General features: G+C 33.4%; 1 protein-coding gene across 5 annotated transcripts in view; it reads left to right on the top strand.

Moving 5' to 3' along the window:
- LOC129960679 (uncharacterized) overlaps window positions 1–11450 on the top strand; it is a 58278-nt gene extending 46828 nt beyond the window's left edge. For all 5 annotated transcript variants that reach the window (XM_056074246.1, XM_056074250.1, XM_056074249.1 and 2 more), the window contains exons 3-7: window positions 471–550; window positions 680–780; window positions 2180–2448; window positions 3197–3351; window positions 11018–11450. In XM_056074246.1, coding sequence (XP_055930221.1) covers window positions 471–550; window positions 680–780; window positions 2180–2448; window positions 3197–3351; window positions 11018–11179 — 767 coding nt within the window. In that variant the 3' untranslated portion in view covers window positions 11180–11450. The remainder of the gene's footprint in view (window positions 1–470; window positions 551–679; window positions 781–2179; window positions 2449–3196; window positions 3352–11017) is intronic.
- The last annotated feature ends 3442 nt before the right edge of the window (window positions 11451–14892 follow it).

Genomic DNA, 14892 nt, shown 5'->3' with positions numbered 1-14892 from the left:
TTAACTGTAGTAGAGAAAGTGTCATCTAATAACATAGATGGTTTGGTACAATTGCATATTATCTGTAACGCACAGGTGCGTTTGCGGCAGTCAATGTGTTAAATATATTGCCTATCCTACAAATATTGATTACAATCCGAAATTACCTCTTCCATTGCAATGCAATTGATTAAAAAAAAAAGTAATTTCGATCACTTAATTGCATTTTTAGAAATAAGAAATATTTTTGGCTCTTTACTAAATAGATGTTTGATTAAAGTTTAGATTATCACAATATATTTCGCTAAAGCGCAATGAATATCCGAAAATACATAGAAAACATCTAAACGGATTAAAAAATTCTTTTATTCTCCAAATCATTATTTAATTTAGTTTCACATTTCACAAAATATTTTCTGTTTAGTTTTATTGTTTAAAAACCATTATTTTAAAGCAATAGGTATTAAAGGATAATTATTTTTTCTCAACAGTATGTGGCAGGTCTAGAAGTGGTACAACAGCTAGAATTGTCGGAGGAATTAAATCGCATTACTTACGCTGGCCTTGGATGGTAAATATCATTAAACGTTTTAAAATATTCCAAAGAATGTAAAAAAATGAAGTGATGTTAACTTTTGAATAGTTATGATTTTACATATCATCCAGTTCATGATTTTACATATCATTTACGATCTTCTAGATTTCACTGCGCCGACTTGATGGGAAATCTTACAAGCATAAATGTGGGGCAACATTACTTAACCAATACTGGGCTATAACAGCGGCTCATTGCATTGACGGGTAAGTTGAATGCTATTACAAAAAAATTCTTGGGGCCATTTTTGTCATGATTTCATAAGTCAAAAACCTTACACTGTATTTGAAACAAAATCTTTTATTCCTTTACACAAATATAGAAAATAAAGGAAGAGGAATCATTTTGTAATAATTACAAAATTTATTTTAAAATAATGACACTTTCGAGATATATTTTTGATAACATAAAATTGTCTTGATAGAAGTAACAAAATAAGAAAACATTTTGTGTTTTGTCACTTTTTTCAGGAATAACAAAATACAAAAGGAGAGAAAACCTATTGCAGCTATTTTAGTAATGATGAAAGCATATTTGAATTAATATTATTACAGCATAATTTTTTGTTAGTTTTTAAATATTTATATTAACTACTGCATGTGAACCGAACATCAGAAATTTCTATTCCAACTTCATTCGAAAATTCACTCAATGCCAAACACTCTTTTGTCAAACAAATCATTCGTTCTAAAAATATAAAAGTGCCATCCTTGATCATTCGACAATGAATGATATATATATATATATATATCAAGTTGTGTTTTTGACGGATACAAGTCAAGTGGAATATATTTGTGGTGAATACGAAATATATATGTGATTTTTAAATCTAGGCAATCTCAATACACAGCTCATATAATTCTATATAAAATGTAGTAATACTTTTCAAGTACATTATAAAGTATTATAAAAACATCGAGTACATAGACTTTCAATTTGAGGTTGACAGTCAAATCCTTTTATACAAATATATTTACAAGAAGAAATTAGGTTTACCATTGATATTGCTTACTGACAGTAGCATACAAAATATCTCTAAACAGAAGCATAAATAAGTAGCATATTCTATAAGCATACAAAATACCATTAATAAAATATTTGCTTGGCTGGGTTTTCAAAAAGTCTCCATAGTCGAGAATGAATAAACACCGATTTGACCACTCTAATTTCTGCAGTCGATGCTAGGATTAGAAACTGCAATTCTACAATACAGCAATTAAAAAAAATAATCCTAGAACCAGGGGCTTTACAATCCTGCCAGCCGAAATTTGCACCACGATGACCTAAGGTTCGAAAATCGGAACTGGAGTATCTTAAAATGAAGACGCAACTCCACCAAAAATCTGCCGTTATGGAGTGTGTTAAACCAGTGACGCGAAACGGCCTTCCGTTAGTATCGTACGGAATTTTGAAAAGAGGAAGGGAATGCCATTCTTGTCATCTGACCGCAGTTCAAAATCCCTAAATAATCCTCGTGTAACTTTAAAAACACGAGGATGCGATTACGACAGAGAAATGATCCCACACTGCTAGGATAGGATTGTATTTCAATTCCAGTATGCAAGGGCCTTAAGCTAATGCCTTATATGTGTTTTTTATTCACAGTAAACGACCCATGGATATAATATTACGCCTTGGAGAATACAACTTTCGCAGAGCGGATGAGATGCATCCTCACGTGGAACGTCGAATATACGTCATGGTCATTCATCCTGAATTTGACCGCGTAACGTATGAAAACGATCTAGCTCTGTTACGGTTCCAGGAACCTGTTAAACTCCAAGCCAATATTGTTCCTGTTTGCCTACCGCGTAATCTGGATGACATCACTGGGCGCATTGCAGTCGTTACAGGCTGGGGTAGATTATCCGAAGGTAAGAATCATGATTCTAATTTTATCTTAGAACTAAACTCACTTGATTCTGATTTTTTTTTAAAATTTAATTCAAGGTATCAAAGACATTCATAACTTTTTTTTTTAAATTTTGCATCGACATTTTTTAATTCATTATATTCATTATTTAAAAATATCAAAGTAAGCCGATGGAAATGGAGAAATGAGTGGATGCCGTGAATGTCATTTTCAATCATTTTAATCAGAAATATATTGGAAGCATTGATAAAAATAAAATAATGAAATTATCGATGAAGGTGAAAATTGATCGTAAGTTGTCGAAGTATTAGCCCCCCTGAAACTGATATGTAAGCAAGAAATCAACAGCTCTAATCGCCTCCCTGGTAAAAAAAGACAGTGAAATGATCGCATCTTTAAATCTAATTTTATTTTTAATTACTGTCATTTAAAAATTTGCTGGCTTTTACAAGGCTGTTGCACTCATCTTTGCATTGCCTCATGTCCTGAGTACGTCAGAAGCTAGTCTTTTTATAGCAATAAATATTCCGAAATAATTTCGCCTAGTTAGTTCAATCAAATGGGGGGATCTTTGTTCTTTAAAGCAAAAATACTAACATTCTACCTTTCGAAATAAATTTACTAAAATTTTGTTTATAAGGCTTATATCAAAACATTTGAACCGAAATTTTTAAAAAATGTGTGAAAATCGAAGATACTGGCAAAAGTAAAAAGGGCGTAAATTATATTTTCGTTTATTATTTTTTTAGATGGAGACTTGCCTACTTCCTTGCATGAAGTTCATTTGCCTATTGTTTCAAATAAGGAATGTGAACAGATGTATTACGAAGCGGGATTTGCTGAAAAAATCCGTGATGTATTCGTATGTGCAGGAGTTTCAGATGGTGGTCTGGATGCTTGCGAGGTAAGTATATATCATCGGGAGTGGTCTATTCGAAACTTTCTGGCATTCTCTCTAATAAATATTTCACTTCCGCCACTCCCATAAAATTTTGGGGGTGACATGGCCGTGAGTGCTCGGATTTTTATTTTCAGAATTCTGCACGAAAGAATTTTATGCTTCATAGTAAAGAAAACCAACTATATATATTTCGGATATCTTTTCTTCCGGCTCATTAAAACCAAAATTTGATAGAATTTAAACAGTAAGATCATATACCAAATTTCATTTATTTAAGTAGTTACATTTTTGAGTTATCGAATTTACTTGCAAGAGACCAGACAGTCAACCTTTTGACAGATTTATTTTAAAATTTGATAGGATCGTGTATCGAATTTTATCTGTTTAACTCTTTACCTTTTGTAGTTATTGTGTTCTCTCAGACAGACCTCATGTTAATGAATTTCGTTCAAATTTAATAGATATCTACAAATTTGGTTTAGACGCCACATTAACTTTCATCTATCTAGTTCAAATCATTTTTCAGTTATCGTTTTTGTAGACGGACGAATTGACATAATCCCTTCCCACTTAAAAAAAAAAAATATTCGAACTCAGAGTGGTTTGAAACATGAAAATATGTCAATATCTCGAATTCATTTTTTTTTTTTTTTTGACAAATTGCAATACTTTCTCTGTGTATACTTCGTACATAAAAAAATTAAAATCATAAAAAAATTAAAAACTATTTCATAGAAAAGATTTCTAACTCGATCGAACTTACGTTCAAACTTTTAAAAAACTTATGATCATCCTGTTCAAATTTATTCTATGATAAAGATCCTTACGACTTCGATTGAGTCAATTTTGAAAACGGAAGTAGCACGGAAAAGACTCGAAACCAGAAAGGAAGTTTCTGTGTCGACAAAATGACAAGAGAGTTCATTTACGAGTCTAAAACAATCCGAAATTATATTAAACTGTTTTGTGTTACGGCTCGTTGGATATCTTTCCAAGATCCAATTGTTGCTCTTTATTGTTAAAAGAATCATCTATTCTTTCGAGGGACCGAAACCAAATCAGTAAGTTAGATCTGTTTATTGACGATAGTTCAAGAAAACATTGTATCCACAATAAAGAGGAAAATCTCTCTCGGTTCGTTGGGTAGGATTCCATTTTTTTCTATTAAAAGATGTACAGATTAGAAAGGAACTTTCTGCTCTAATCTTCCCTTATCGACAGTTTATTTCGAAGTATATAATTAAGTAGGATGCATAAATACTCTATTGTTAAAGCTACCTACGTGAGGTCATGTTTAAACGAATCAGTCTGACCTTTCCAAAAGTTTACATTAAAGCAAAGTCATCGGAACGCTTGTTGCGTTACCTAATTGTTGTTGGTTTACAAATTAAAATTCATGAACCTATTTACACTATGCACTTGAAGATTTATACATATAAATTTTATGAATTCGTAGAAAATATATATATATAAACAAAAGAAAATCAGCGGAATTTCTTTGAATTATTTAAATCCCTCCATGATATGTATGAAACCGTGTTACGTTCACACGATAACTTTCTACGCAGAGTCATCTTGGACTGTTGCAGAATGAACGCACAGAACTATACAGCATTTGTAATTTTAATTTTATAAAAATCTTGAGTGATGGAATTGGTTTCTAATTTCAGTAACTACATGTAATTCAGAACGAGTGAAACAAAAACTTGATTGTTTAGATTTTAATAATAATATATTTGAGATTTTTGATAATTTTTAATAAAATTTTGCTGTGAGTGTTGAGTTTAAATAAAGGTATCATTTGCTAATTATTCCAAATTGCAGCGACGATTTTATACCCGCGTCTTTCAAAATTGGAGCATTAGCGTCTCTATGAATTATACTCATTTCATCACATTTATAGTTAAATAAGCCAAAATCAAAAGAATTTCTGTTCATTGTAGCTAATTACCATATAATATATACCATGGGAAGCGAATACGGTGATGAAAAGTCTCTACATAAGTAAGTGGATTCTCTTTTCTACAGAAAATAACTTGAAGTTCAGTTATCTTCATTTCGATGACAGAACGCACTTCCTGCCTGAGGATCTTATCCGTGGCTAATGATGAGTTTTGGACCGCGCTCTCAGTTCCTATGTAACTGTGGTAAGGTGTTTATGCAGTTATACTCAGGATGTCTAAGCAACATGGGGGTAACTGTTTACATATCACTGTTTAATTCCTTATCAGCCAAATATGAATTTTGCTTGCACGGTACCAGAACATTTGAAGATATTTGGATTTTAAGATCTTTTATTTGGGGGGGGAGAGTGGATTATAGGGTGTATATATTTCTTTATAGCTCATCTGCTTTACATCACATTTGCTACAAATTTCAACAAAGGTCTGATTTTTTCAACCTTTATCAAGTTTGAAGCAAAAAAATTACTTTCTGATTTGACCTAGTCTGAGCTCGGAATTATTTCGACTTGATTACACACATTTTATTGACTTGTCTGACCTTCATCCTTAGCTGTGTATAAATAGTAAAAAAAGTTTTAATAACAAAATGTAACAAAATTCCGGTTCTGGGGTTTTCCGTATAACAAAAAACAAAACAAAAAAATCTACGCTTTGATTTCCGTTGGGATTCTGATCGGAAATATCACATATAAATTTACCGAACATTTTGTAATAATGTTCAACTCATGCATGACTTTGGTTTTCACATGAAGTGAGCAATGGCGATAGTGTCACGCTTCGATGATCGAGCCCCCGGATCTTTATGAGATGCTGGATCATGCACCAAGTTTATATTATTACCGAAAAAGAAAGAAAATTATTGGAACCAGAAAAGGCTCAAATCAAAAAAAAAACAATTAGTGTGATGTTTTAGTGAAACAATACAATGCTGATTTACTATTGAAAAGTTTTGTATAAATAAAATGTAACTAGGGGGCTCCTCTCCCTGCTCGCTTATTCTCGTCAACCCCTAAAGCAGTTCCTCTCGGATCGCTACGCGATCCAAGCTCACTCGTCATCTACTCAACCACTTTAGTATTGCAACAGATATATTCAGATTCAATTTCTTCCAAAGTATAATAAAGCAATGAAAGAAATAAAAAATGTAAAGCAAAAAGTACATTCGAAAATTGAACTTAATTCTCCTCTTGGAAACAGCAAGGAATAGACCATGGGATCACAACATTGGTTTAATGGAGAAATATTTTTGCAGCTATCACCTACAGGATAAATACAGATGTCTCGAATAGCAGGTGGTTCGCCATTATCTCCAACAAATATCGCTGCCATTTCTGTTTTTGTGATAGGTTGGTTGTGTCTTGGTATATCTAAATTTCTAGTCTCCATGAAAACCATCCTGATATTTGTAGCAGGATTTTCTTCAGTTATACAATGCATCTGTAGGTAACAATCAATGAACGGATTGATTGTTCTCAACATAGAATTCAATCTTTTCATCACAGAAAGGAAACATCCTTCATTTCTCTCCATGCGTTTTTCAGTAGCTTCAATGGTATCAAACACATATAACTGACCATAACCTGGTTTGTTATGACCACTGCATAAAGAAGAAACCATGTGGTATATCTGACCATGAACCCTATAGAAATATGGCCCTATTCCAGGAGAAGGTTTAATTTGAACTCCCATGGAAACAAAAGCTAAAGCAGAGTTACATTCTTTTATATGCTTCTGATAGTTTCTTCCTTCGATTGAATCACTGATTAGCAAGTCTTTCAATATTTCTGGTAGATTAAACAGATGTTCCAGAACATTTTTTTTTTTTTTATCATGACAACATTTCGTGTATTTGCCACTTGAATTTGCTTCTTTTTACCTGTAACGTACCTGGCAAAAAAAAAGGGGGGGGTCCTGACATAGTCCCACAACTATGCTCCTGTATTTCGGAAACTTCGCTCCGTACACATAAACGGTTAAACCTATTTCATTCATTACGACTGAATCTTCTTATGAACCATTCTTGAGCATTTTCATTCCACCGATTTCGTTTTAAAATCAATAGGCCAGACTTAAAACCATCGTAAAAAATTTTGTCCGTTTTTGACCTTTAATAGTTTGTTTAAAAAATGTCCAAACCGATGCAAGACTAGCGTGATAATCCCGTGCGAGTTTGTTGGGCGATTAACAATTCTGCCTAATTTTGCGTCCATGTAAGCGTTTTATGAAAATACAGTTGTCAACAATCAGAACACACTGCGCATGCGTGAATTTTCTACACCAGTTGGGGTAACGCAATGCAGATTAGAAATTTTTAATTTCCTTTATTCTGTTTTATTTTAATTTAAAAGTACTTCAGAATTAATCCGGAAGACGGATTAATTAACAATGTTTAATTTTAAATGCATCAGACACTAAGAAAATCAACAGAATCGTTTGAAATAATCGCTCGAAAACATGTTAAGCCTAACATCGTTAGCGTGGGGGAAAACTGAAGCCTTACTCATTTGGCGGTGTCAAATGTTGCCAAACGGCGATTAACAAATTCTGCCTGATTTTGCTTCCACGTAAGCGATTTATATAGAGAGATTTTTAAATTAATGTTTAATAGTTAATTCATAATAACATATACAGCCATTTTTGTTCACATTTTTTAATGACTTACCTTCAGTGTTTTGGAATTCAGCCGGGAATACGGTTATAGTTTCAAGCTCAATTTATTATTTATTGAATAAAATAAATAAATGAAATATAAAAATAGGAAGAAAAAACTAGGCAATACTTATGTTTAAAATTATCCATTTATTCCATTAATTAATTCCATCCGATGAGTTAAATTTATTTATTTATTATGCAAGTCATGCTTCATTAATCCAAATGAAAGCCAGGAATGCATGTAAATGCATGGCATCATAGGCTCAGAATAGGGTAAACTAACTTATATAAATAGAGTGAAATGTGTGCGGTAAGTAAACAGGTGCCAGAAATATATCAGCAGTCAAATTTTGAAAATGAGGAGTAAAGGCCTTAATTTTCTGTTCAAAATAATTAAGAATAACGAACAAATAGTTACAGATAAAATAAATAAAGAACAATGAATCCGGGAACGAGATGAACGACTAATCATATGATACAAACGTACAAGAATACATTAGCTCGTTTTATTCTATTTTAATGCTGTAACAAGAATTAAAAAAGTGTTAAATGACAGAATTGTTGAAAATTTCAGTTCATACGCTGGAGACAAAAAAATTTGAATCGGAATTGAATCATGAATTGTTTAATAGAAATATTCGCATAGAGTCAACGAAAGATGGCAAATGGTTCGAAATAAATTATCTCAATGCTGAGTACCGCAGAGAAAAGATAAGTCGACATAAAGCATAAAGAATCACCCTATTCTAACCCCTCTCTGCCCGGTATATCTAAACGACCAGCCTCTGTGAATAGTAAGTGACACGGTCACTTACGAAACAGCCATCACCGGCCCGTGATCCAATCCCTCCCGTTGGAAATAAGACCAATCATCAGGAGGTGTTCAACACAACCACACCATCGTTACTCTTATGCTTCAGGCAAGCAAATACTAGCTTACTTATCCAGTGATTTTTCTATCCGTATATTTAAGGGATCCCTTAGGGATTGTTGTAAGTACATCTCAGAAATATGCTTTTTGTGAGATTGTGGAATGAGTAAATACAGTCATCACAGACTCTCCCCTAAGAAGTAGAACTCGAAATCGTAATGTAGTCAAAACTATACCATCATTATCCAGGGAAATGAGTACCTGCTTATTTATCCAATGGCTTCTTATCTTCATATTCGAAGTGCCTCCTTAAGAGATTTGTCATAAGAATACTTGATCTGAAAGGAATGATGAAAGCACTTTCAACAATGATCGAAGAAAAGATAGATTATCATCTCTGATATAAACATAATTCAATGATCGTTGACAAATACTTTAATCATAGTTGTGTGGCAAATTAATGACTGATTGTAAACGATACAGGATTGCAATAGGTAATAACAAATGATACAAATGTCATATTATTTAAGTTAAAATACAGTAAAATACCCTATACTTCTGCTCCTTTATCCGGTTACTTCTTATCTCATATTTGATGAGGATAAGAAGGATACTGGAGAACATTAATATTAATGAATTGACATTCACATTGCTCCCTTAAGGAATTGTGATAAGGATACCTCATCTCAAAAACATGCAGGTTGTAACATGAGGAAGCAAAAGACGAAAAACACTTCAACAAACAAACGGAAGATAGGAGCGCCATCTTTGGCATAAACATAATTCAATCATTGTTGGAAAATAATTCAACCATGTACATGAAACAAATTAATCACTAACAGTAATTTCTATAGGAGTGCAACAGATAACAACAATTGATACAAAAATGTAAATATCAAATGTATGGACGTCATCTGACCGCGGTTCAAAACTACGAGGTCCGTGCCAAAATAGTCCTAGTGTTACTTGAAAACGGGACGTTAACTACACTAATCAAATGTATGGTAGTTAAAATGTGTTTAAGGTATGTGACTACGTTCAGGATGAATTTTTTGAAAATAATTACATTTTTAAATATTTGCATTAAAAACCTCTATGAACAAATATACTAGTTAATTGGCAAAAATTTTCTTAAAAATTGGAAAAAAAAGACCTTTTTTTGGCTAAAAAAGTTTAGTTTTAGTTTAATTACATTAACGTCCTGTTTTAAAGCAACACTAGGGCTATTTTGAGACGGTTCTCGTCATTTTGAACCGTGACAGAGGACGAGGACGACACCTGAGCTAACCCCCCCCCCTCTCCACACCACACCACACCAGTGAGAGGACGTTTGGCCCTGATGGATTTAACATGCAACAGACCCCCTTACACGACGGTTCTTCGGTAGAATCGGGTCTCGAACCTGAAACTAAACGAACCGAAACCTTACCACCAGGCCACCGCAACTTCATTTTTGGCTGCACAGAGAGGTGAAAAAAAAAATCTTCTAGTTTAGAGGTTTATCAAATGATTTTCTTCAAATTTTGCAGAGAGCTTAAGAAATAAATGATCTAGTTCTTGAATTAAAAGGTAAACTGTATTTCTATCCATTCTTTAAATATTGGGGTTGGACTGATAAATGACAGGAAATTTTCAATTGTTTACACATTGTGAGGCACTAAAAACACTATAAAATAATTCTAAATGAATAGGTTACTTATTCTCTAGTTCAAGAGCTGCAGAATATATTGAAAAATCATTAAACTAAATTTGAACAAAAAATATGCATTCATTTTTTTATGAGGTTTTTCTTAAGAAAATTCTATCAAAGATTAGAATTTGAGAAAATAGCATCTAAACATGTAAAAATAGATGTAATTATGCAAAATAAATTAACATTTTGACGGTTTTTTTTGGAAGAAACCTGTTGAAACATAAAGAATATTAAAATTTCAAAAATTAATAATTTCTCAAAAGACTTCCGATTTTTCACTTCTATACTCTTCTTTGTAAATATGGTCATTTTATATTTTCTCCAAAGTTTTAAAATCCTTCTACCGTTATTTGATGATCGCTAGTTTATTTTTTACAATTCTCTGGAAAGGGATATTTGATAAACGCTTTGTTTAAATTCCTTTTAAATCACTTTTTTGATGTATAGATATATATTGGAAAAAAATGTTCATACTTTTTTGCTTTGTAGGGTGATTCTGGAGGACCTATGGTTATCAGAGGTGATCATGGCGAATGGGTTTTAGTTGGGCTGATATCTTGGGGAATGGGCTGCGCTGCACCAAAGCAGCCTGGTGTGTACACAAGAATATCACAATTTACAGAATGGATCGAAGGAATTATCGCTCACTGAACTGCCATTTTTGTGACAATTGTCAAGATTCGTGAAACGAATGAAAACCGACAAAAAATTTTGTTTGCAAACGCTATGCTGCTTTTGCTAGATATCCATTGTCTTAACAACGTATCAACTGACATTTTTTTCTTTATTATTTTTTATTTGTTATTCATATCATATTTGTTAACTGATAATTGATTTTTAGTATTTCAATGTCTTGTGTATTATTTTATGTCATCTCATTATCATTAACTGCCATTAAGTTTTTTTTTATTGTTACTCCAATACGTAGTACTATCACCTAGTTTTGGTTGAAGTAAAGTTTCTTTTTGTATGAAATCTTATGCCTCTTTTATTTACTTACAAAAATTCATTTTCCATAAGAGCTCATAAAAAGAAAACGCTTTGTGGACAAAAGTTTTCGAGAAGTTTTTCAAAAAATTATATTGGGTCAACTTTTGAAAATTCAAGAATTATTCAGCAGTATATATTTAAATTGAAACATTCAGACAGCTTTCCAATGATTCAAAAGTTCCCAAAAAAGAAAAAGATAAATTCTCAGGAATAACTGCTTTTAAAAATAAATATCAAAATGATTAAAAATATCGACTACTAAGAATTTTAAATCGACTATTTTATACAAAAATCAAATAGATATAAAGAAATATCAAGATTTATTTCAGTTTTCCACTGCCAACTTTTAAAATGAGAATGGAAACAAAAATGAGTGAATTTTATGAAATAAAGGTTCTTCAATATTAATAGCAAAAATATTCAAGTGCGACATTGTCATATTATGCTATGCCAAAATGACAAAAAAATTATAATGCTTAATTTTACTTTTTTCATACTTTCAGCATTAAAATTAAATAATATTGGTTCCTTGATAATAGGGTATCAATGCTCTATAATTCAAAAAATTTAAACCGATAACATCAAATTGGGAATTATATAAAGTACAATGTTTATATCCTCTCTTTCATTACATTTTACAGTTCGTACATTCCAGTTCCAATAAAAAAATTTCGATAGCATTATACAAGGTCACATTTCCAGTTATAGCCTATCCCAGCAGCTAATTTCTAAACCATTAAAGCGAAATTATAAGCGAATTTCTAAACCAGACATATACATGGAATACATTGGAAAATGCTTTAAGAAAAGTAAAAGAATTATATTTTCTGAATCAACAAATGTCCTGCTGAAAAAACTACAAACACTTATACAGTCTTGTAGTCTATAAGTCACATTTAGAAAAATATTTTTGAATCTCTTAATATTTTTTTTAATTCTACTCTTCTAAATTTATATAGTTTTCTTAAGTGCCAGTGCGTGTGCACTTCTACTCAGGCTGAACGAATGGGGAACCTTAATGGGAAAACCATGAAGAAATGTATTTAACAATTCACTTTTGGCCAAAAGACCGCATGAGGTGTGAGAGAAGAAATTAAATGAAAATTAATGCTGAATGATCAAAAATGAGAAGCAGCTAAACAAAAGGTAATTTATAGTTAGTAGAAACATCACAGCAGCTTCAGGGATTTCTGCTTTCCTGTGTCTAAGTCTGGGCGAGCTATGAGGCTTTGAACTTCATTTCAGAAGTTTACTTTAGTTATATTAGTGTCCCGTTTTTAAAGCAACACTAGAGCTATTTTCGGACGAACCTGATAATTTTGAACCGCGGTCAGATGACGAGGACGATACCTGATCTGGCATCCCCCTCCCTCTCCACACCATACCAGAGGGAGGGTGTTTGGTCCAGACGGATTTAACGTGCACCAGACCCACTTACACGATGGTTCTTCGGTAGAATCGGATCTCGAACCTCAAACCCTCCAGTTCTGAGGTCGGGACCTTACCACCAGGCCACGGCGGCACCTCTTCATTTCATAAAGTCAATCAAAAGCGTCTCAAGCAAGCACTGCAGATGATTTAGGTTTTTTTCGAGGCAACTGTTGAAATTGTCTCAAATGTCTAATAGCTTTGGATTGTAGCTGTCTAAATAGGATTAAATAGTTATTTTTGAGTTATCATGTTTACAGACACACCAACCGAAGGTCCAAAATTTGAATTATCATTAGATGTTTGGTGATAAAGTCTTTTGTAAAATTCCATCTGTTTAATTCACGGCGTCTTTGAATTGCCATCCTCATAGATGGATAGACATGTTTCCAGAAATGGTTTTATCGGACTCGAGGAGATTTAAAACTTTTATCAAAATTTCGTGTTCAAATTATATGATGTATACAATATCCTTTGTATATATAGCCTATAGCCAATACCCTTTGTATATATAGCCTACTTATTAAACAAAAGACAAAGAGCAAAAAAGGTGCTATATGTTTAATATCATTAATAAAAAGTGCAATTTTTTTTTTTTTTTTTTTTTTTTTTTTTTTGCTCCTTTAAGCAAATTACAAAAAAAAACTATTTACAAAAACCAATATTACATGATTGGTATGATGGTTAATACATAGTATGTCTCCCAGACGATGTATACAGTCCGTACAACGCCTAGGCATGTTGAGTATCAAATTATCGATCTGATATTGGGGAATATTACACTACTCATCAATCAATGCTCTCCGAAGTTCCGGTTGACGGGCTTCAACTCGTCGGCAAAGCATGTCTCACACATGCTCTACTCGATTCAATTTCAGTGAGAAGTCCATACGGGTGATATCTCCGATCGAAGGCATTCGTTTACGATGTCTGCAAGGTGAGGACGGGCTTTGTTATCCATAAACTCGAATTCTGCGCCTATATCACCCCGAAACAAACGTACATATTGTTCCAGAATGACGTCCCGATAGATTTGGCCTGCCATGGTTCCAATTTGAACATGCAGGTCAGTTCTGGAATCCAGAATAATTCCTTCCCAAACGAGCAATCCTGCACCACCGTAACGGTGTCGTTAGTGATGATCTCTTGGTGGTAACGGGTATCTGGCGTCATATGAAAGTCCGACGAGAATCAGACTGCAAGCTAACCTGGACTCGTCGGAAAATATCACTCAAACCCACTGTTGCGGTGTCTACGATGCATGCTCCAGGCTAACCGCAGGCAACAGTGAGTTGCAGTAACTGGAACACATCTGACAGGCCTACGAGCATATAGACCAATTTGCCCTAAACGTCTGTACACGATCTGTCTAGAAACTGTCATACCAGTGGCTGAAGAGAGCTGACGAGATGCTGTGCTCCGGCTGTTTCTTTTGGCAATAACTGCCAAACACCGGTTCTCATTCGGCGTTGTAATTCGGGGGCGACCAGTGCTGTAACGTCTATTCACATTACCATCATAATCGAATCGTTGCCAAAGCCTGGTGATGTTACTCTGGGCGATTCCAAGTTCCTCGGATATTTCCAGCTGGGTACGCCCACATTCCATATGGCCGATAATTCTACCAAGTAAAAAATCATCCAAATGCTTCCTTTGTGTCATAACTATGCGGTTATTGCACTGAAAGGCTTTTAAAGCGCTTGCGAACAATTTTGCTTCTTTGCCTGTTTTCCTTATACATCACTCTCTTACACTCTCGTCATTGTTACGTACTATCGGTGTCATCTGGTGGCTTCCTGCAATTTGCATATGATTTTTGTAGATGTGTGTAGTCATTTTACGGGTGATATATGTATTTTAGAGTTCGATTTTCGCGTGACTCTGAATTATCCTTAATTTAGGGACATGAGTGTAATTGTGATAGATTCCAGACTTATTTACAGTTC

Source organism: Argiope bruennichi, chromosome X2 (assembly GCF_947563725.1).
Source record: "Argiope bruennichi chromosome X2, qqArgBrue1.1, whole genome shotgun sequence".
Classification (NCBI taxonomy): Eukaryota; Metazoa; Arthropoda; class Arachnida; order Araneae; family Araneidae; genus Argiope; species Argiope bruennichi.
This window is presented reverse-complemented; position numbering and strand designations above follow the sequence as displayed.